Source organism: Chanos chanos, chromosome 1 (assembly GCF_902362185.1).
Source record: "Chanos chanos chromosome 1, fChaCha1.1, whole genome shotgun sequence".
Taxonomy (NCBI): Eukaryota; Metazoa; Chordata; class Actinopteri; order Gonorynchiformes; family Chanidae; genus Chanos; species Chanos chanos.
Window position 1 is genome coordinate 37,751,394 of NC_044495.1, and position 24,095 is coordinate 37,775,488.

The following is a 24,095-nucleotide window of genomic DNA, read 5'->3' on the forward strand; positions in this document are numbered from 1 at the left end:
CAACCTGAAAAAGATTCCCTGAGACGAGTCCATATGGAAACAATGACCTTCACTTGTCTTTGTCAACAAGGAGGAAGAACTGTTACCGGTGTATCTGCTGTATGGACTTGCTAAAGGTTAAATTTTTCAAAGGAATAGCCCTCAGAAAATACACTTCTAGCATCAGTTTTCAACCAAGTTCATTCTGAATACCCAAAGAACCAAACTTTGAATGAATTCTTGGATATATGTGTACCCATACATACACAGACACACACGCACACGCACACACACACTATAAGGTGTGGGAATAGGGCACGGTGCACTGCTGCTTGAAAATTGATTACAAATTGATTTCACTCAGACAACTGTTTTCTAATGAGCCTTACTGAGATGAATGTTCTCACCAGAAAAGACAACGGGGGTTGGGTGTCTTCCTCTTCCATATCACAAATGACTCTGAGGGGAACCCATTGAATTCAAATGATATTTACATCAGCAAACTTTTCATTTCTCTTCGGGATGAATGTTTATTTTGTTGTATTTGGGAATAATGTAGTCAAGGGTGCAGGTTTGCTATACTGCTGCAGAAACCTGTGCTGAATGTTTCGAACTGAATACTTTGGACTGTTCAGCTTTGTGTGTACTGGTGTTTCATTTACAGCTGAGGACAGCTTGTGAATTAGAGTGGTCGCTGGTAATGAAATGTCAATAAGAGAAAGGCACGAGACTGAGAGAGAGAGAGAGAGAGAGAGAAAGAGAGAGAGAGAGAGAGAATAGAAGAGGACCCAACAACACCCACGCCATCATTACATTTCCCTCATTAGAGCCCAGACATCATAATTAATCTTAGACATGCCTCTTAATATTAAACGATCATTAAAAAAAAAAAGGAAAGAGAAGGGAAGGATTCCTTTTGTGTGCTCATATTCTTACAATCTTAAATTAAACCAGTAGAGCAGTCATTGCTACCTTGAGCACTGTTGAACAGGGGTACCCAGTATTTCTCCTGGAGACCCACCTTCCCACAGAATTTAATTACAGCCCTAATCCAACTCACCTTAATCAGATAATCAAGGCATCCAAGATTATGGATATTAGAGCTGGGTGTGTGAGCTTACTACTACTGCTGAATTTTACATGAGGGTAGAAACCCAGGAGGAGGTTTGGAAATCCTTGTCTTGGCGTATTCAGATGAATTGTTATCATTTTTTGCACCCATATAGATCTCGATTCCTGAAGATATGAGTTAATAAAAACTGGATACTGACCCAGAGACTACCATGTTTTGTTTTTTTTTATTATTATTATTTCCTCCCTCACCAATTCTGAGATGGTCATGGTTAAAACGATGGGCACGCCTGACCAAATCTCCAGCAGTTAATGAGTGTGAAGAGAGCAGAGAGAGAGAGAGAGAGAGAGAGAAAAAGAGAGATGAAGCATCCCTGAAATCCACTTGTGAGTGAAAGCCAACGTGGTGTCAAGTGAGACCAATCCCATTTGCAGCATTAGTGTAAAGGGGGGGGGGGGGGGGGGTACTCTGGTTCAAACACGACGGCGACTAAAGAAAAGAACCCCCGAGAGAATGACACAGGCCCCAGCGTTTCATCTAAGCAGTCTTTACTATGTAAAGACCGCTATTATGAGAAGGATTAGTGAAAGGAATTCATCTCGCTTCCTACAAATCCCATTCAAGCAGGCTGAAGGTACCAGTGATGTAAAACAGCTTAATCTGACACGCTTCACAAAAAAAAAAAAAAAAGGAGCGATACAGTCAGAACAATGGCAATGGCAAATTGGCAGAGCAACCATAATACTTTAGAATTAATCTCATATTCCGTTAATGGGAAAATATGATCAATCAAGAGGAATCATTGATAAAAATGGAATTTTATACAGGTTCTAAAGTTTTTTATAAGCTTTTCACAGAGTTGAAGATGTTGCCACTGTCCAAATAAAACAAACCAAAATTCACATACTTACAAGACCCTAGTGCTCCAGCTCTGAGACCTCATTAAGTCCAGACAGAGGTCCAGAGGTTGATTTGATGGAGAGATTTGCTGTTAGAAGATGATTCACACTGAAGTAATGTGAAATGTGAAAAGGTCAGGAATCTCGTTTGACCTTTAAAGTCCTATACTCTCAAAGACAAAGCCGAAGAACTAACAAGCACAGGAAGTGTCAGACAGGAGCTCTACCACAAAGGAGTGGTCTTATATTAGTGATGTGCTGTAGATTTATATAGGCCATTGCATATTCAATGGACAAACCACTGGACGATGGAAGCACAGTATATTTTCCAACATACGTTGTTCTCATCATTTAAAAAATTAAGAAGCAAAATCCTTTTTCTTGTGATGTCCTTTTTACTGTTATGGATGGCAGTGTGTCTGACTGACTTTTTTTTTTCTTTTTTTGCAGGTTCAGTATGTGATCCTGTGAGGGACTGAAGCACAGGAGTTAGCACTCAGCCATTAACTGTCATTGTAAAATCCCACAACTGTAAGACACAACAGTAAATGACTCATCAATAAACTTCATCTCATCTCACAAGTCTGTTCCAAAGCTTTACCATACTCCTGTAGTACACGACCGCAGGACCACAGCTTGACCTGCACCAGTTGGAGCAGCACAGGATTATGCTAATATAGCTGACGGGTACAACTGTGGAATATATACAGTGAATACGGGAATTCTGTGTCGGTGAGAGAGAATCCACAGCAATGGCTGACCCGTACCAAAACAACGTGTATCACCAAGGTGACGGCGAGAATTATGGCACTTACGGGGAGGGTGGCCAGGACGGCTACGGTTACCAGGGCGACTACCCACCACAGGAGGACGATGCGGCCAGTGACGCCACCGAGGGGCACGATGAAGATGATCAGATGTATGAGGGAGAGTACCAGGGCATCCCGCATCCGGACGAGATCAAGGCAGCTCGCAGAGCAGCCAGGGCCAAGGCCCGAGTGACGGCCGACGCCGTCTCGGAGCAGGAGGAGCTAGCTGAGCAATACGAGGACATCATGGAGGACTGTGGCCACGGACGCTTTCAGTGGACACTGTTCGTCGTGCTGGGCCTGGCACTCATGGCTGATAGTGTGGAGTGCTATGTGGTGGCCTTCGTGTTACCCAGTGCTGAAAAAGACATGTGCCTGTCCAATGCTGAGAAGGGCATGCTAGGTGAGTACACTTGACTGAATGTGAAGTCAGCATAAAAAAAGAGGAGGGATGACCTTGGAAGAAGGTTTAGATTGTTTTAGATGCAAAAGCAATTGAACTTAACAGATTCATGTGACCTGTATCCTCTCTTTAAATGTCTTGTAATCTTAGAACAAAAGACACAAGCAAGAACAATGAAGTATTACTGATAGCTCCTCTAGAACATTCTTTGGAGCTTCGGCTTCAGCCCTGGAAAAATAAATAGAAACATTCAGCACTGAGGAGGAACTGAGTGAATTCAAGTATTTTATGTTTAAAGATTCCCTGGATTTTGAATTTGAAATCTGCAGTTCCCATTGGGAGACTCCAGGGAACGAGCTCGGTCTTATTAATCAGGCTAATATGGCCAGCTGTGGTAAGGCCTGACTGTTTGAGGCTGGTCAATACTGGCCAGCAGGTACTTAAGTACACCATAAATTAGGAACGTTCTCAAATTAACTAATGGCAGAGTCGATCAGTAAGATTAATTTGAATGCTTTTCATCCTTAACTTTTCATCAATATAGTTCTGCTTAGTGAAGCATGTGGGAAAGTGATGACCCTTATCCTCACAGGAAGGGGGGGGGGGGGGCGCATGAGTCGTGCCAGGACTGACCTGATTTGCCGAATGAGCACAATCACTCTGAGTGAGAACACACAGTGTACAACCCTGACAAAGCTACGTACATAGCTAAAAAAAAAAAAAACCTGCACCATATTGGTGCCTGTAGACCCATAAAAGAATTGACTATGTCACTTCTGGCTTGTGGATGTGGAAAACTGAGAGAGAATGCAGAAATGTCTTTAAGGAAGGGTATAGAAATGATCATGGCAGCCAAAAGAATGTGAGCGGGAAAATGTAGTGCTAGTATAGTCAACTAGCATCACTCTGGATTAAACTGCAACTACAATGGGCCATGGACCTCTCCATGAAAACCAACGGAGTGCTCCATTCCATGCTTCCGTTTGTGCTCATGCTTTGGTTTAGTGGTTCTTCCTTGGAGACTCTTGGAAACTCCTCATCTGTTGACGACCGTGATCATGATAGGGAGATTCTCAAGAAGTTCATCAATAAACTGTATTTCTTTGCGATACACATGTTTAAATCTTGCTGTCCTTAGCTGTATAATAAACTACCAATAGTCTTCTAATCATCAATGTAGTAGCAATTTAAGTTAAAAAAAAAGGTTTAAAAATGTATATAAAATGTATAACAACAATATTTCAAAACATTACATCCTATTTATTTCTCTGTTTCCCTGCTGGCACTTCCAATTTGTATTATCACTGATACTCAATATAATTAATACACAGTAGAGTAATTAGAGTTAATTAACTGTCCAATACTGCACAAGATGTATCATTGAGTTATGTGCATGTGCATTACATTTTTTGATAACTAAAGTTTTGCATATTTTTCTGATATTTTCGTTGTTGAGACATTTCCAAGATTGCCTTTAGACTTGCCTCAAAGCTCCTTCAATATACCAAGGTTTGTCGATAACGACAAATAATAAAATATGTCAACATAACACACACACACACACACAAAAACCCAGGTGCCAAGCAGTGCATCCTGGGTTTAACGGACCTTTGGTGCCAAGATGAGAGGACATGTATCAGAACTTTCTGTCTCCCCGTTTCCCTGTGTCAGTCTAAGACAAGCAGTGAGTCAGCAGGAGCTGGGGTAGATCGATAGCCAGTCTCTTCCCCTGACCTTGCATCACTTAAATGTAAACCTACTGTTCACTGTACTGTCTCTTTCATGGTCACGATTCACCGCGATCAAAGGCGGCTTTCATTTTGTCATTCTTTTGCCAGGGAGACGGGGCTCAAATTTTTGCTGAGTGAAATGGAGTTGCTAGAAAAATGTTCATATTTTTCTGAAAATGTCCTCTTACAACTTTCTCTCTCGCATGAATGATTGGCAATATAGAAATGGGTATAGGTAGACGGAGTTATACTGTGGTTTAGCATTACATCTCCATGATCAATTTTCTCTTAGGCAACTTGAGCTGAGTTCAGAGCTGGCTCAATAGCCTTTGAATTCATCCAGTTAATGGTGTGTGTGTTTGTGTGTGTGTGTGCGTGCGTGCGTGTGTGTGTGTGTTTGTGTCTGAGGAAATGCGACATCTTCAGGGTGTGGTTCCTAGTATATTATGAATGAAAGACCACCGAGGTATCACTCTTTATAGGCCCAACACAATTTTGTTTTGTTCCATCCGTTTTATTTTCCAAATCGCTGGTTCTGTAGAATTTACTGAGATTAACTGTTGCCAGTGGGGTGCTCCTAATAGATGAAAGACAAAAAAATCCCCATCTATTTCTCCCCAAGCAATAATACTTTGAATTTGCTGAGCTTGCGCGAACCTGTCCAGCGGCTACGGTTCAACACTTGGCTCTGGTTGCTGTCACGACTGCCTGTCTGTACTTTCTGACTCAATGGATTAGAGCTGTCCAATCAGAAGACAGAGTACAGTCTAGTCCTTGTACTGACTGGTGGATTAAGGAGTGGGGGTGGGAGCTTAGCTCCATATGCTGTTCCACTCAGGGTGGACAACATTCTTTTTCATCCAGTTTTTAACCACACCTCTATCTCTCTTTCTCTCCTCCACCCCCTGTGGCAATGCCATCTGTGGTAACATCAAGGCTACCATGCATGAGGCTGGTCCGTTTTGCTCCAGGGCGGTGGATACATTTGACAGTTAACGTCTATTTTAGGCCAAAGGAAATATGATTGTTTCAGAGCTGTAGGTTTTGTGTAGTTGGAACCTGGTGAGGGGTACTATGTAAGTAAAATCAGATAGGACACAAAAGAATGTCAGAGAATGTGACTTGTAATATACCTGGGCTTAACTCGTGGACCTTAACATATGTCATTTAACCCTCATACACAGTAGTATTCCCTGGAAGACGGAATTTGCTGTGAGCAAAATGTTATCTGCAGATTTTATCATAGGTTCTGATAAAAATGCTAATGACACTATGTTTAATACATGAATATTCTTAATCATTTCTGTCCACTCATTTATTCTCTTTTTGTTTGATTACAGGCTTATTACTACAACTAATTATAAAACAGTACAGTGATACGGACAATTTATTCCAAGTCGTTTTTTAAGTTCTCTGAAGGCTTTATGACAATCGACTATTGATAATATTTCTAATGGCTTCTAATGGCCTACTCAAAATGGTTTTAGATTGACTGGTACAAAGAGATTTCTTTTAGAAAAACACTGAACCCAAGCATGTTTCATCTGTTGTTCATTCTGCTAGAGAGACCTGTCATGCATACAAGTGTGAATATCAGACTTATTTGGTCCAAAGAGAATTATTAAAAAGAATTATTTAAAGCTTCTTCTGACGTGTCCTCTCTCTTCAGCAGACACCCAGGGAAGGTGTGCCCCCCAGTGGTTGATGGGAACTGTAGGGCTAGCACTCAAGTTTGCATCCCAGCCTGGTTTTTTTTTTCCTCAAGGGTCGTTTCACCTAAGAAAGATGGATAGATAGATAGATAGATAGATAGATAGATAGATAGATAGATAGATAGATAGATAGATAGATAGATAGATAGATAGATGAATAGATCAAATACACAGCCCTGTTTAGCATTAATTTTGACCTATTAAACCTTAAATAAATTTCTGTTCACACAACACTGATAGAGATATGTCGTTCATCAGTTGTGTTATGATAATTGAATGAGCCTTTGGTTTATTTTAGAGGGAGAAAGGGCAGGACATCCGCTCAGAATGTTAGCATCAGCAATTGATCCAAACGTCTGCACAGTTCCTCTCCTAATTGCCTCTGAGACAGTGTCCTTGCTTTACCTGAGATCAATCGAATTTTAAATTATGCACACCCAAAGAAAACACTAAACTTATATTGACTATTCTGGCCATTTGCCCGATGTCCGGTATTTCTCTTTATAAGCTGCATGCTTAAAATGTGTGCATGTGTGTGTATGTGTGTGTGTGGTATTCTCAGACTCTCTTGGCTCTGTGTCCTGCAGGTTTGATAGTGTTCCTGGGGATGATGGTTGGAGCGTTTGTGTGGGGTGGTTTGGCAGACAAGGTGGGCAGGAGGAAGTGTCTGATCATCGCCTTGGCCATCAACTGTGTCTCTGCCTTCCTCTCCTCTTTCGCCCAGGGTTACGGCTTTTTCCTCTTCTTCCGGCTCTTTTCTGGAATAGGGTGAGAGAAACAAAAAGAGACCAAGAGAAAAAGAGAGGTGGTTTATTTCCTAACTGTCTAGTCATGTAACTATTTTGTGAAGCTGTAATATACTACATGTTTTCAGGTCAGAACTTCACCTCACTTCCCCTATAAATAAGATAAACAAGGGCAGGTCAGATCATGTTACAGTATTGAGCCGCAGTCCGATGGGATCACAACATTACTATTCAGGAAGTCAAAGAGAGAATCAGATAAGTACAGAACAGGTAAATAGTCTTGTGTTGCTGAGTATTCATCTTTTGCACCTTGTTTCAGTATTTGCTGAGCTTTGCCCTTCTGGATGGTAAAACAATAGGAATTTGCATTTTGCAGGTAAAAAGGCAAGTAAAAAATTGCTGTGCATAAGCAGCTTTTCCATGTCACCTGCCATTTTGAATCTTTCCTTTGTATTCGGTGATTTGTTATCACTGGTCAGATCCACCAACTGTTCTTGCAGTGTATCACCTCCTGAGAATTCACCAGCTGGCAACAGGAGACTACAGCTAAGGGAGACTGTGTCATTAAATTGCGGAGCAATCAGTCAAAAAGAGAGAGAGAGAGAGAGAGAGAGAGAGACAGATGATATACTTGTGGATAGATGTATGTAGTTCATGTTGTGAGTGGTACTGAAAAACTGTCCATGTTCTCTACAGCATTGGCGGTTCCGTGCCCATCGTGTATTCCTACTTTTCCGAGTTCCTGCAGATGGACAAGAGAGGAGAGCATCTTAGCTGGCTGTGCATGTTTTGGATGATCGGTGGAATCTACGCCTCCTTCACCGCCTGGGGAATTATTCCTCGTTACGGTAAACAGCCAAAGACACGCACTCAAGAAAATCACGTGTACATTCATTAAAGACCCAGGAAAGCTACACTGATTATATAAAACTGAAGCACTTCAAACTCCTTGAGGAATAGTGTAATAAAAATAAACTTTGTTTATGTAACACATTGCAGCTCAAAATGCTTTTCAGAGGCACCAGACATATTAAATAATGAATGTAACTTAGAGACAATAAACCTTGCTTTAGAACCATTCTCTGATGATCCAGTTAAAAGTAAATGAGATCAAATTCTGTTTCATACCGAATTAGAGAAAAGCTTAACCCTATTCCTGCGAAGCACCACATCCAGCAGACTTTTGGCTCAGGTGTGTTGGAGAAAGGTCAGACGATACATATGCGTAGGCTGCAGAACTGAAAGAAAGGGGCATATGTAGTCTGTCTCTGTGATGGATAAGGGTGGTGAGATAAGACTCTGTGTTTGCTGTGTGGTTTAGGCTGGGGGTTTAGCATGGGCACTGAGTTCCAGTTCCACAGCTGGAGAGTGTTTGTTCTGGTCTGTGCCCTGCCAGCCATCTCCTCACTTGTCGGACTCATATTCATGCCGGAGAGCCCTCGGTTCCTACTGGAGGTAAGTTTTCCAAACTGAGGATCATGAATTACAAACAAGGAAAAGAAGGTGAAGACCTTCAGCCATTAAAAGCTTGTGTAAGCTGGTCCTTGTCCTTTACTGACTTGCTTATTCAGATAGCAGAACATCACTGTTTTAAAATTGAGTTTGGAGACCATGAAAATCCCACAAGTGACATTAGTATCGATTGTTGCCTTTTTATACACATCTCTGTTATGTTCTGACAGTTTGATAAAGTTCCTGGGTCTGTAAATTGAACAGAGAAAGTAGTTGTAAAAAGCATGGTTTTATTTGGAGCGAGATGAAAGCAGAGACAAATGGTTGATTTCAACTGGCTGTGTGGTCTATCCATCTCAGCATATCTACAAAAATGCATCACATTTTGTATTACATGCATTCTCACTCATAACGTTATCACAATGAAGTTTTACATGAGCGAATTAGCATCTGAATTGTAACTTTGTTACTTGCATATTGTCACACCACTGTAATGGTAGTACTGGTAGCCATTATGTGGTCTTGAACATAAACGTACAGATTAATGCTTTGAGTTTAAGAGATGCAAGCTCCTTTAAGACTTTTTCAAGATTCTTATGAACTTGTTACGGTAAAAGAGTAATGCACATAGAATTGAATCAGTCACTGATTTAGTTGCTGGATTGGGGAGTCCTACCAGAGGAGATCAGCAGCTAACCTCTGTGGTGTGGCATCACTCCTCTCACATCAGAATTTGTGTATTAACCCCTAGAATGCCAAGCATGACGAAGCATGGATGATTCTGAAGCAAATGCATGACATCAATTGGAGAGCTAAAGGAGAACCTGAGAGAGTCTTCACCGTGAGTTTTCCTCACACATACACATACCCACCCACACACACATGCAAGGCATTAAAAAGCGTGATCATTTTCTTTGTAGGAAACACTGACATTTGTTTGAGTATGTTCACATACACTAAAGCCTAAAAGTTGTGACTCTCTGATTAGAAACTGCCATGGTGACTGTCTGTTATGATAATTACCAAGAAGGTCCCGGGGGGGTCAGATTCCACATGATTTACAAAAAACATGATTCACAAAGTTTTCATTTTGTGTGTTTGGCCTTTTTACTCACTCAGGTGTCCCAGATTAGGACTCCTAAGACACAAGATGATGAATTTATTGAAATCCAAAGTGCAACTGGAACCTCCTTTCAAAGATGGGTGGTTCGAACCATGACTCTGATCAAACTGGTATGTCGAGAATATTTAGACATGAAACATTATTGTTAAATCCCCATATTTTCACATTTAATTACAGATCACACATTCTTCATGATTAGTCTGGATGCTTTTGTAAAACAGTTATAAAATCCGTGCAGTCATGTTTGGTGAACAATGATTTGTGAAGTACTTAATAATGGCATATACATTTGAATATGTTAAGGCTCAATGACCCTTGTTCATTTTCAGTATGTCTAATAATCTCTTATCATGATCCACAGGTCCTGAAGAATGTTGTGTCCCTTTTGGGTCGTGACCTTCGAATGGCCAGTTTGCTTATGGCTATCATTTGGTTCACAATGGCCTTCAGGTGAGGAGAGTTCTACTGAATGTATTATTAGCAGTGCTAATAGTTAGCAGGTCTCTCTGCATATACCACTCTACGCAGTTTCTCTAAGTGTGGAGGTGCAGAAAAAACATGGCAGGAATTGTGTGCTGTGAACATCTAATACTTTTGCTAACAGTGTTGAAACCTAAACTGAGTAATGTGTGAAACGTAAAGCAATAACATGCTCAATGAAACTTATAAGACCAGTTCTTTTCATGGTGCAAACAGAATACAGCTAAAAAAGAGAGATACAGTAAACGCGTTAAGAGACAGCCATCTGGTATTCTTGTTATTTTCTCAAATGTAATGTAGCGTGATCTCCGTCTGTGTTTTTCAGTTACTATGGGCTGTCAGTGTGGTTCCCTGACATGATCAAGCACCTCCAGTATGAGGAGTATGAGTCCAAAGTCAAGATTTTCCACAAAGAAAGGGTCGAACATTTCCATTTCAACTTCACCCTGGAAAATCAGATTCACAAAGAAGGAGAATATATCCATGACAAGTAAGCTTGATATACGATCGTGTGTCTAAGTCAACAGGACCAGACTCAGAGTATGACTGCAAAACTGATTTGTCAAAATTCATCCACCAGATTCATCAACATAGAGATTAAATCAGTCAAGTTTGAAGACTCCTTGTTTGAGGAGTGCATCTTTGAGGATATCAGCTCCACAGATACGATTTTTGAGAACTGCACTTTCAGATCCACATATTTCGTCAATACAGGTAAGTGACAAAGAAGATTGCAGAACACTGTTGTAAATTCACATACAGAAGCTCCAGAGACAAAGAACCACACCTCTTTTACCTAAGCACTGTACACTGTACAATAACATGACACATGTGTGGTACTTGCATGATATTTTCAGATTTGCAAAACTGTCATGTCCATATGGCATCGAAAAGTTGTCCGGTGAGGGTAGCCTTCTGCTTTTGTCTCATTCTCACAGACTTTTCTGAGGAAAAGTTCATTGACTGTAAAATGGAGAACAGCACATTCCATGAAAACAAAACAGGCTGTCACTTAAACTACGAGGAAGAGAATGATGTCCTCATTTACCTGGTCAGTTTCCTGGGCAGTCTAGCCGTGCTGCCCGGAAATATCATATCGGCACTCTTTATGGATAAAATTGGCAGGATCAAGATGATTGGTGAGTGCTGATGACCATTATGTCTTTCTAAACTAAAGAAAACACAGATTAATGCTTTTGAGAGTATCATGCTCATACAAGACTTTTTCAAGATTCCTCATTATAAAATGAACCAGTCACTGTTTTTTTGTGGATCCTACCTGAGGAGATCTGCAGGGATTGTATTCCTCAAAAAGGTGACTTTATTCTTTCCTTTGCTTTCCTTTTCTCTTTTTCAGGAGGCTCTATGTTAATCTCCGCTGGCTGCACCTTCTTCCTCTTCATGAGTTTTAGCCAAGCAGCCATCATCTCTTGGCAGTGCCTGTTCTGTGGAGTTAGTGTTGCCGCCTGGAACGGCATCGAAGTCATCACCGTCGAGCTGTACCCCGCCTCAAAAAGGTGATGTTAGCTACTGATATGTGTTGGGTTCATAGAAATAATTCAACTTTTGGTGTTTGTTTTGGTCATGTTTGTGCTTTCCCCACTTTGGCTGATGGTTTCCATGTAAAACTATGCTGGAGCTAAAGGCTTAAACACCTAATAACATCATGAGGAGAACATTAAAAGTAACCTTCCTTATTGTTTTAAAATGTTCTCATCAGTGCTTTGACACTTATGTCATCATATTCTCAAAAGCGAAAACATAAGGAACACCACAATACTTAGAATTTATGACAAATTTCCCGTTCCTCCTCTGTCCTTTTCACAGAGCCACTGCCTTTGGAGTTCTGAATGCCCTGTGTAAGCTGGCTGCCATTTTGGGGAGCTCCATCTTCGCCTCCTTTGTGGGCATCACCAAAGTCATCCCTATCCTTCTCTCCTGTGCTGCTCTGGTGTGTGGGGGATTGCTGGCCCTAAAACTGCCAGAGACGAGAGAGAAGGTCCTCCTGTGAACATACTGCACTAATCCAGAAGTCAAGGCCAGTAGATACAACCTTTTGGGACGGGTTTGCTTGAATAAAGGCTGGCATATGCAAAAATGGGCTGTATCCAAAAGAGTTGCTGTTTGCTCCATTTAAAAGCACTGTATGAATTAGAGCGCTCTGTATCATCTGTTCGTTTCTAAAACTAAATATGTTGGAATGATGTTGTCATGGCAACCCCTATTGTTGATTATTCCTGGGACCAAAAAAGGGCTGTACCCTTAACCAATCATAAATACATTAACAAAATAATTGTGGTTTCATAAGATTTCAAACCATTGATTGGATCAACAATTTGTCAACATAATAGACTAACTGAAGGGATTCTCATGAAGGAATTGTTGTGAGGGAAATACATGTTACTTACAGACATACCTTCAGTGTCTGTCTAACAAATAAAATACATCCTTACATGCCACTCACAGAAATCTATTTTTTGTCATTGCCTCTGTCACACCCACCATGACCAGTGTAAGTAATGCTAATCAGATTCCATGGTAACAAGCCACTGAGATCTTTTTTCTTGTGCCATTTTGATCTTTTTAAAGAGAGCTGAGGAATTCACATAGTTGAAATGCTTTGTTTTATTTTTGTTTGTTTGTTTGTTTGTTTGTTTGTTTGTTTGTTTATTTATTTATTTATTTATTTATTTATTTATTTATTTATTTATTTCACCTCGTACATTGAATATTACCCAGTGTCAGTCAACCAGCATCCATTTTAAACACTCTGCCTTTGCTAATGGTATACCCTATATGGAATGAAAGGTTACTTTTCTCCCTGTGTGTTTGCAAATGCCGTCTTTTCTCTTAACTATACATTCAAATTAATTTTCCATGGGCAGAGTACACTGAATTTGTTTGAATCTTTTTTTTTAATATATTTTTTTTAATGTTTATTGTGCGCCTAGGTTTTTATTTTGCCAATAATCTTACTTAGTCCACTCCACAGAAACAGTTTCTCAATGCCCTGACAACAATTCGTTGAACTACAGTAGACTGTGTTCAACAATTGTATTCAACTACCAATGATTTATTCTAAACGATTGCCTGTATTTGTGTGTTGACTTTCTTGAATTTACATCGTCCAAATGGATGTGTTGCATTCGTACCCGTCAGCTCATTATGTGCTAATATTTTAGTTTGCTCAAAATGGTTTCTTTTCCCGACAAAGTTTTCCCAAATGCTGCAACATTGTGATTTTTTTTAAGTACAGCTATTGGATCCAAATAAAAGACATATGCAGATTTAAAAAAGGAAAAAAAAAGCTGGCAAACACAAGCAGAGAGTCTGTCTAAATGCTATCAATCATTATGGTATGTTTCACATGGGGCACATTGGTGTATTGGCTGTCGACTGAGTTGCATGTGTGTGATTTAACAAGTGATGTTTGTGTCTTTTTCAATAGTTTGTCTGTTCAGCAACAACTGTCTGAATGACCTTTTACTGTATGTCTCACTGTAAATACAACAGGTCAGAGATTGTAGTCATTTACATTCTAGGTATGCAGTTGTTCTCGTAAGAGTATGTATTCATAAGCTTTTTCCAACTTCTAGAGGACAAAGCATAATGGAGCCACTTGTTTCCAACATGGACTATTGAAATTAGTATTTTTTTATGTAGATCAAGCATATTGCCAATAAATCATTATACTTAGCAAAACTACACTGTAGAGTTTATAACACTGTTAACTACAGAGTTTGTCTGTAAGCCAGAGCTGTGCTGCTACATCACTGCTTTGCTGTAAAATATGAATCATGAATCATTTGTACAGCAGTACATGTACACAGCATATATAGAGCATAAGATTGCACTTATAGCAAGTCTCTAATATTTCTTTTGTCCTGATAAGTTAGACCAGGCTCTTGATTCTGGTTCATAGAATGGGAGGAAGTGGAAGAAATTATGATATCCATTAAACAGTCTGTATTTAGCTGCACCTGCCAATAATTAGCCTTATGTAACTGAACAGATCTTGTCTGGCAATACGCTTTGCTCTACACCAGGGCCTGTCTTCTGCCCTCTGGTTGAACTTCATCAAGGAATTGGCTTATGAATCCAGATCTCAGGCTTCTGACTTTTTAAATTAGTTTCCTAAGTGTCTGCGTGTCTTTGTAAGAAAGCCATAAATACGTTCTTTGTTTTTTATTTTAAATTTTAAAAATGAGACGTCCAACTGTCCTGAGAATGGAGATTCCTTTCAAATTGATTTTGTTTGTTTGTTTGTTTGTTTGTTTGTTTGTTCTGTTGTTGTTGAGGTTTTTTGTGACTGTAAGAAACACTGAAAATAAATTCCAATAAATCTATCCATGTGCTGTTACATTACTGTCTGTGAGCTTGCTACACCGTCTTATTTATGTTGGCACACTGTCGTCTTCTCTTGGCCAGCTTATTCTCCGGTTTGGTCACAGGGGCAGTGTGAAAGTTGTAACAACAGCACGTGGGGAAGTGACCTCTCTTGCGCTTGGTCGAGAGGTTTAGACAGAGACATGCCTCAAACATAGGCTCCATTCACTCATTCCCGTCACTGCACCTGTGGAAACGGGGGGGCTGCAGTGCACATGGGCAAAAAGTGTGATACTAGTGGGTGGTGTTGTTTGTTCTTGCACAAGTGTGAAAAAAAAAAAAACCAAACTCAAATCTCCTCCAGCTCCAACAGACTCGTCAGGAGGTGAAACTTAATCCAAAATAGTAAAGGCAAATCAACTGTTCTGTTTAACAAAAAACAAAAAAAAAAGGTACAGGGTGTAACTGAGAGGAGCTCTGAAAGTTCTTCTGTGTCTCAAGAAATTATGACATTGAAGATGTGAATACATTATATTTGAGTTACAGGAGTTCTCACTCAAAAAGCGTGTAAAACAAGGTTAGGGAAGCTAATTAATGCTGAGCTAGAGCAAAAACAAATCCACGACTTTTTTTTGGACCAGATTTATCGCCCGTGCTTGCCCTCCTCTGCTTGGACACCTGTTTGTTTTGATTCACACCACAGGTGAAAAATGCTGCACTACCCGCAAGAAAAAAAAAGGGGGGGGGGCAAAAAAATATACACCAACACCTCAGTTCCCATGAGAATTTCGACTGAGGAGGGTTCAGAATTAATCAGACACATGTGCTACCCTCCCGGCAGACGTTATCAGCAGCACTCCACACACAATGCACACCACGGAAATATGTTTTTTGGTTCAGTTGGGAATTCTATTCTGAGTATCCCATTAGACCAGGCGGTGTAGGGACAAGAGCCTGCACTGTCTCTCCTAGTGAGACTCAATAGAATGCCAAAGGGTCTGTAGCCCAAGCATGTCTCACCCTGTCCAGAGGTGAACCCAGGGTCGGACAAGGTCAAAAAGGGGTCTCAAACAACCGGAGCGCAACACCAAGAATACAGTCCATTACACACCCATCCACTATGTATAAAACGTATAAGAATAAAAACGTATTGTTTCTAGATATGTGACAAACAGGATTGAGGCTTTAAGAGATGTCTTTAAACATTCAGCTAATTTTGATTTTGATTTTGGTTTGGAATGTTATGACTAAGTTGTCACTGAAATACAGAAGATACATTTTGCTGTGGTTCAGTTAGTAAAATGTGAGGCTCCTTGTGAAAAAGGAAGTGGTGTGTAATTTCATCAGAAAAGAAAAGAATCACCAAACAAAGGGAGACCATGCTCTTTTTAATTCCTCTGCTCAGTGAACCTTCATTTGCCTAAAGACTGATACATTGTTAGGTAACTGCCATATTAAAAAGTACATCTTAGTGTATTAAAGTGTAAAATTGTGGCTAGTGTGGCTAATGAAAATAGGTCTAACCAGGTGGATTCAGATGTGTCTCTATTCAATAAGCTAAAGGGGAGATGCCATAAGAAAAAGATCCTCTTCTGACCCCTCTGGAGAGAGGTTCAGAGAACTCCCTTGACTCCAAGCTCCTAAACTAGTTCTCATGAGTTTCACACACTTGGGGCCACAAATTAGCACCCAAAGGTGCCAGGCAAAACAAGGGAGCCACTGAGAGGGTAAAAATTCCCACAAGCCAACAATGGGAAATAGTTTGTGGGGAGACCTGTGCACGTCTGTTTCAGAAACAGAATCAAGTGTGATTTAAATATTGCTCTACACATGATTCCTTGGGCTTTTGGCTTTTTCTCATTTCTTAGTTCTTCAATGGCAATATTACAGTAGTGTGCTCTCTCTCTCTCTCTCTCTCTCTCTCTCTCTCTCTCACACACACACACACACACACACAAACAAACCATTGATAAGAAAAGAAAATTGAACTGAAGCGATTCTCTTCAAACCACAGCGGCCATGGTATGTGGTAGTCTTAATTATGTCATTATGCTGCTGATTTCCTTTGTTTATCCCACTTACAAGTTTGGTGTGAGATTCCATTACTGGTTCTCACACAGACACTGGAGTAGTGCCAATGCCTTAAATCTGACCCATTAGAGGTGCCACTTCACACCTCTCCTGTGAGAGAGTAATCTGAGTGCCCTGGTACTCCCAACCAACTCTATGACCACCTGAGAGGACACGCACACTGCTGACCCCACTGAATTTACAGCTGTGTCAGCGTTTTATTGCTTATACAATACCAGTTAACGGATGGATCTATTATTTCTGACTGTAGACCTGGAAATGATAAATGTTACTGGAACTAATATTCTTCTTGCAGTTCATTTTTTTTATCATTTGACTTGCAATTTCCTTTCAGACAATGAAACATCCAAATAACAGCTAAATAGATCAGAGACAATGTCTTTATTTTTTAAATGTCACTTGAATGGAACTATATAAAATGAAAGTTTGATAGGAGAATTTTCAGACAGTCTCTTGGAAACCACACCAACTGGAGCCCTCTAATCATCGATTAACCCAACATCTATTTCACTCTCTGTCTATCTGCTTCAGTAAATTACCAAAATGCTTTAATTTTTTTAAATTGATTACTATTAATCAGCATCTTTACAATAATACTGTCCATATTACTACAGTTACTGTAATTGTTTCTCTCTCTGTAATATTCATTATCATTCTGTTTTTTCCAATCAGAGAGTAGCTGTACATTGTAAACTTTAGACAAGTCAGCTGAATTTGGGATAAGGGTTAAAAGTTCACACATCTTTTTCTGTGCAGTGGTCTCCATTTTACATGGCCCTTCTCTCCCCCCCCCCCCCCCCGCCATTCTCTCTCTGTCTCCCTCTCCACCCCCCCCCCCCCCCCCCGGAATGACTCTTCCAGAGAGAGACAGAGACAGAGATGGCCTGGAGAGGCCTGCAGAGGTGTCATTTCACACCTCTGAGCCTTGGCCTCAATATAAAAACACAGCTTAACTCAGCAGCCTTCAAACCTTCTCAAACCTCCAGCAAGAACACACAAACTCACACAGCATGGACTTAACTTCTCCTGTGCTCGGCTACACAACACAGTGTACCTGGAGCTGCCCCAGCTCTGACTCAGAGTTTTATAATATCTCTTCTCCGGAGGCAGATTCTTCATCCTCCTACATGGAGTTCTCACCTTCCAGTCAGACCCACAGTGGAGCGGCAGAGTCCAATCGCTCCATGCAGTCTGGAGAAACCAAGGCATCCACCTCCCTGCACCCGGGTGAGGAGAACATTCGCTCCAGAGGTAGACCGCGGAGGAGTCGCTCCAAAAATCGCAGCAAACAGCGCGAAAGTGCCAGCGAGAAGGAGAAGCTAAGGATGAGAGACTTGACCAAAGCTCTTCATCATCTAAGGAGCTACCTGCCTCCCTCCGTCGCTCCAGCCGGACAGAGCCTGACTAAGATAGAGACGCTACGTCGCACAATCCGCTATATCTCTTACCTGTCCGCTCAACTGGGCCTCAGTGAAGAGGTTTTGGGTCAGAGGAAGGACATGATAGTTTCAAGATGCCAAATGTCCAGTCAAAGTTCGCTAGAGGAGTTTTGCCCATACACCTCCTCTCCAGGCTTCTGGGGATCAGGAGAAGACATAGCACTGAATGCAGGGCCAAGTCAGGGTGCTGTTGGACCAGTAAACTCCTTCAGGAAAATTGGTATGGAACATCACCAGTTCAGCATGGACATACCATCTTATGACAACTCTTTCAACTCCAGTATGGATTCTCTTCTTGAAAGCTCTCTGTATGCAGAAACATCTCCATCATGTCAGGTATGTGATCACATTTGATCATCTGTTTCAATCAGTTTGTATGAATAAATGTCATGTAAGAGTTTAAAGTGACTAAATTAGCCCTAAATTAAATAGACTGCTTATGTGCTCTTGTTGTTTTTTTCTTTCTGCATTAGGACTATAGCAAAGCTGTCCATTACCAGAGCTTTACCCCAGAGTTCTGGATTTGAACCTCTGCAATGAAGACTTCCATCTGATCTGCATTAACCAGTTATTTGTACAGCATCACCTTGTACAGTATTTAATATATCGTAATATATTTGTTTATCATTCTTTTAAATATATTTTATATCTTTTTTTTGTAAATAAAATAATTTATTAATATGTATAATAAAATGACTTTGATTACAGTGGACTAATAGTGTTTATGTGCATTTTAAATAGAGGGACACTGATCAATAAGGGGTGCACTAATAAATCACTATAGTAACAGAGGGCTATATATACAAGTAGACCTACTGGCTCCTCACAGAAAAAAAAGATTTGAGGTGTTAAAGTAGCCTATTTATGCGGTATCAACTAAGAGACCAGACCCAATTCGTTCTGATACCACTGTAAGCTTGCAGTTGAAATGTTTCCAAATTTGGGGATTTCCCCTCTGTATATAGATTTATTGACTTTCCTGTAGCACAGTTCAGTTTGTCTTGAAGACTAAAGCGTCAATAATGCCAGGATATTAACAGCAAGCTGTAGTGTGTTGTGTCAGCAAACAGCTGTCTCTCCTCATAACCCAGCTACTTATCATGGTTCAATAAAAACTGCGCAGCTATAATGAGTAAAAGAAACTACACTCAGCTAACCGTGAGGGATTAGATAAGTCTGACATACACAGCGACGCACTTTTGCAGTTTACTGACCAGTTCTGAATTTATAAATTTCGACCATATAATGCACAAATGATATATTAGCAACCGGCAAGAAGAGAATCACCGATGTCTAATGCTGTCACACATATGTTGTCTATTTAAGCAAAAACTATAAATTCACAGGCCACTAGTCTACTAATTAAAGATACTAATCGGTTAGCTACAAGACCGGATGCCATTTATTTGCTGTACAGCACAGTACATTGTACACAGTACATCGGTTTAAGCTGATGCAGTGTTATACTTGGCCTAATCAATGCTTGATGATACGCGTTTGATACAAATTGGGTATTTGGTGGAATACAAAGGCAGTTAATAGGCTAGGTTGTTAATACACAATACTAACTCCCCCATCAGACCTCGTTGCAAATGAGATAACAAACTTGTTTGGTGACAGGACGTCTACAAATCTCTCCTTATGACGTTATCTCAATTCTCAAAAATGATTAGTTAACAAATCATCCCATTCCCAAAATTCTCCGTAATTAACAGCAGTTCTTTTGAACATTATGTCATCAGGGTCCACATACTTTGGTGATTCTGAAAATGCATGCGCATAAATACATACATGCAAACATATGCACATACATGCATACATAAATACATGTATATGTATGTATGTATGTATGTATGTATTTCTTCAGCTGCCTCCCATATATTTATGATGTGTTTTAGAGGTGTTTAATAGCTGTATGTATGTATGTATGTATATATATATGACTTCTTCAGCGGTGTTCAGTAGCTACCTTGATTTCTTAGTTTCACCCTTCACCTAGCCCAGATTTTTAATGCTAAGCTTTGTTTTTGCAGCCATAAAACATACCTATCTCATAAAACATAAAACATACCCATCCCCAAGCAGCTGTGTCATAAAACATACCCACCATAAAACATATCCATCCCCAAGCAGTTGTGTCATTTCAACCAAAAAAAAGGGTTAATCAAAATTGTCCACACTGAACCTTGTCAATAAAGACTAAAAGTGTAGCATATGGCTGGGATGAAGAGCATGCTCATTTTTGGTGTGAAAAGAAAGAAGAAAAAAAGTTAAACACTTAGGTAAACATACCATTAAGCCCAATTTATACTTCTGCGTCGAATAGCCGCGTACCTTACGCCGTAGCCTGACGCGCACATCCCTAGAAATGTAACTACGCGTCGCTGTGACATGCGTCGAAGCAGACCACAACAACTGTGATTGGTTCACTTGGTAGGATCACCCTCCTTCTGCTCAATCGGTTCAATTGTCGTACACACCATCTCCTCCATAGCGAATTGAACGCTTGTTATTTTGAGAGCCCCGTCTGTTTGTCCCCCAAAGTTTAGAAATTCTTCTTTTATACGTAAAACTTGTTTTACAGACATTGCTGTCCAACATTTTATTTAACATTACTCCATCGTTTGTAATGCACGAGGAAATCAACACAGTTGCATAGAAATCTCACCGCAAACTAGCGTTTTGAAGGTTTCATTACAGGGCGACGCAGACATACCAACGCAGAAGAATAAATGCTAGGCCAGTCGCGTTTATAGTTGGCAATTTTGTCCAAAAACTACACAGATGTCATTTCCACTATAGACCAGCATACAACCACAGTTGTTTTCTGTGAACTGGAGATATTTAATCTCTGCTTTATCAACAAGTCCTTTTACCAGTTCGAGGTCTTTCGTGCTCAAGAAAGGAGTTCAATGATGCTACAAGTTCTGAGTGTTTTTATGCCTTAATATATCAAAGCAATGGTTTGTCATAATACTGTATTTTTTAATATGAGATGTAGAATCAAATTACAGTTTAAGTAGGCTAACTAACATACAGTAATTTTCACTGCAATGTGTCATTTCCACAACAACACACGTTTTTATGTTTCAAGTATATAAAATTTCAAATTGAATTAATTTCTTTTAGCCATAGATAAAATTAAATGTACATCTTGCAGTAAATGTTAATATACATCATCATCATAATTCAGCAAAGAAATATTGAAGAACATTTTCATCAGTGTCAGCATATGGTTCTTGAAGTCATTATGTAGACTTGTTTAGCCAACCATGAGTTAAAACATTGCATAACAATACATTTGAATCTTACTTTTTTTTTAATATATGCTTTCGGATTTTTTAATTTTCATACAAATTTAAAGTGAATATTTGTGATGGACATGACATTCCATGTTACTTGCAGGAAAAAAATGTTAAAAATTAAAAAAATAAAAATGTTACATTTTCTGAGCTTAAAACTGTACACGCTGATTATGGTGAAAAGTAGATGTTTGAAGAGGTTCATAGCTGCAGAATCATCCATTTAAAGGTTACGCACTCCCAGTTCCATCGGCAACAGATTCTCAGAATCTTCATTCAATCTACAGCTCATCCTCAGATCAGATGGTTTGGTCAATCAGTAAATGTTACAAGGAAATTCCTGGGAAAAAACTAAGAAATTTTATTTGTCACTGAAGAGAATGCTGAGGTACATAGAACACACAACATATTTTTCCTACCAAACTACTACTAATTCCAGGGCAGAAATAATATTAGCCATGGAAAATAGCTGGATTAACCATGATATTAACTTCCTGTAAAAATGTCTCAAGTCCTTCTGATACAATGTGTCCAGAGAGCACACTAGTATGATTACCTGTGCTTATTTTGGATGTTAACTGAAGGGCTTAGTTTCCCCTCCCTGTCATTTGCATTCTAATTGAACTAATCCAGATCCTGATAGAGTATTTAGAGGCTATATCCAAACTTGACAGGCCCTCTGGGAACCCCTGCTGATTAGCAACAAACTAAGATGTTCCATTGATCCAGGATCGTGTACCCCTCATTCTAATCTTTCAAAACCGATCTTGGATTAAACGGCATTTAATTATAAATCAGTAAATAAATAGGTAAAAAATAAATAACTAAAAGAAGAGCATCTGGAGAAACCAATGTTTGAGAGATGTATGCATGTAAGACATTAGTATTGCATGAGGACAGATTACACATTATAATTATTAAATCAATAGTTCAGCTGAAGTGTTGACACATACCTGTGTGTAGAAGTAGACTTCGAATGCCACAGAGCAAAGCAATACATTTTTTTTAAAAAAGTGTTAAAAAGCATAGAGTTGATGAATATTTTCTTCTCAATAAGGTATAAAGTAAACACCCATTAGTTTTCAGAACCTAACACGTTACTGTGGATCTGTGGGATGTATCTTTTGTGGTATAATATAATGATATGCTAGGGAAAATCAGGTTTGCCTCATGATCACTGTCCTACCAAACACTATCAGATCATTAGACTTGACCTGACTTTGGTGGCCCTTGTAGATCCTGATGCAGGTATCTGTGTGTGGAGGGAGGGTAATGAACCTAAGCTAGACAAATAGAGCTGTTCTGTTAATGAATTTCACGTCAACACTGGCAGCATCCTCGCGCCTCTATGTCTGCAGCAGATGATCCCTCTTCAAAAGCTTTGGCTTCGTCCATCCTTATCTTAATTATCCTCTAATGCTAGAGAGGATGGGCTTGGATATGCATGTCACTGCAGGGCTAAGGTGTTGCTTATCATGGGAATTCAAATATCAATGTCCATTTCATGTGCTAATGGAAAGGCTCAGTAAACAACTTATACTGAGATCAGAGGATGGGTCTGTTTATCTCAAATAAACATCTGACCTGTCAGGAAAACAAAACACAGTTCACATTGATTCGCTAATAAACTTTTGATCACCAGTCAAAATCAAAGGGAATCTTGAACACACCTAGAACTGGTAAGAAGGGTTGACTGAATGCCTATATATATATATGAGATGTGAACAGGCAAGCAACACCATAATAACATCCGACTGAAAAGTAAATTATATTTTTAAGTAACTAAAGCACAGTTTGAAAGGGTTTTTACTTTATCCGTTTGTTTGTTTGTTTTCAAATGCAAAGCTTTCTCAAGATATTCCTGTTTTCCAAAGAAAACTGGTCTCACGTTTCATGAGACCAGTAGGAAGTCTGTTGTCTTCCATGGCCTTCCCAGTCCCTTCACCTTATGATCAGAGGCATGATGAACAGTTTTGACATAGGAGGTTTACCATCTTGTCTTCATGATCCCCAACCTATTGACTGTCCCAATCACTGTGCCCTTGTTTCCTACAGCAGAAAACCATTATAAATCTGGATAAACTTAATACTATTGAAATAACTCATTCTGTGATCCTTACCAATTTTCCATTTCCTCATTCACAAACTGCGATCTGAGGAAAGAAATATGGAACCTTCTTCTGAAAATGTATTGTCCATGTTCAGGGTCTGGGTATGCTAGAAATCTAATTGTCTCAGCTTGACACGTTGTTGGGAAGGAGCTAAAAGTGACACTTTGTTCTCTGGGAATATTCTGCTGTTGGCCATTCCACAGTCAGCGCAATCCACAAGCCCAGGATTCGGACAGCTAAAGGTGTCACATCACACCAATGGTTTTATAGAAACAACTGAGAATACAAAAACACACCACAGAACCTGTAAATCTCATAATGAACTGAAATGTTGATTGAACACTGTAGAGCAGTTTTGTTTTTTTTTTGTTTGGTAGTGGCTGTAGTTGGCTTCCCGAGATATAATTAGAAAGTGCATTAA

General features: G+C 39.8%; 2 protein-coding genes across 2 annotated transcripts; both read left to right on the forward strand.

Annotated features, from left to right (window-relative positions):
• Positions 1-2,702: 2,702 nt before the first annotated feature.
• Positions 2,703-12,416, forward strand: sv2bb (synaptic vesicle glycoprotein 2Bb). The gene is made up of 12 exons (XM_030777229.1): positions 2,703-3,162; positions 7,192-7,372; positions 8,047-8,198; positions 8,672-8,805; positions 9,554-9,643; positions 9,922-10,035; positions 10,287-10,375; positions 10,731-10,895; positions 10,986-11,119; positions 11,344-11,544; positions 11,763-11,922; positions 12,233-12,416. Exons 1-12 carry the CDS (start codon positions 2,703-2,705, stop codon positions 12,414-12,416), a joined length of 2,064 nt encoding a protein of 687 aa, XP_030633089.1.
• Positions 12,417-17,832: 5,416 nt separating this feature from the next.
• LOC115823814 (mesoderm posterior protein 2-like) lies at positions 17,833-18,788 on the forward strand. The gene is made up of 2 exons (XM_030787873.1): positions 17,833-18,597; positions 18,735-18,788. Exons 1-2 carry the CDS (start codon positions 17,833-17,835, stop codon positions 18,786-18,788), a joined length of 819 nt encoding a protein of 272 aa, XP_030643733.1.
• The last annotated feature ends 5,307 nt before the right edge of the window (positions 18,789-24,095 follow it).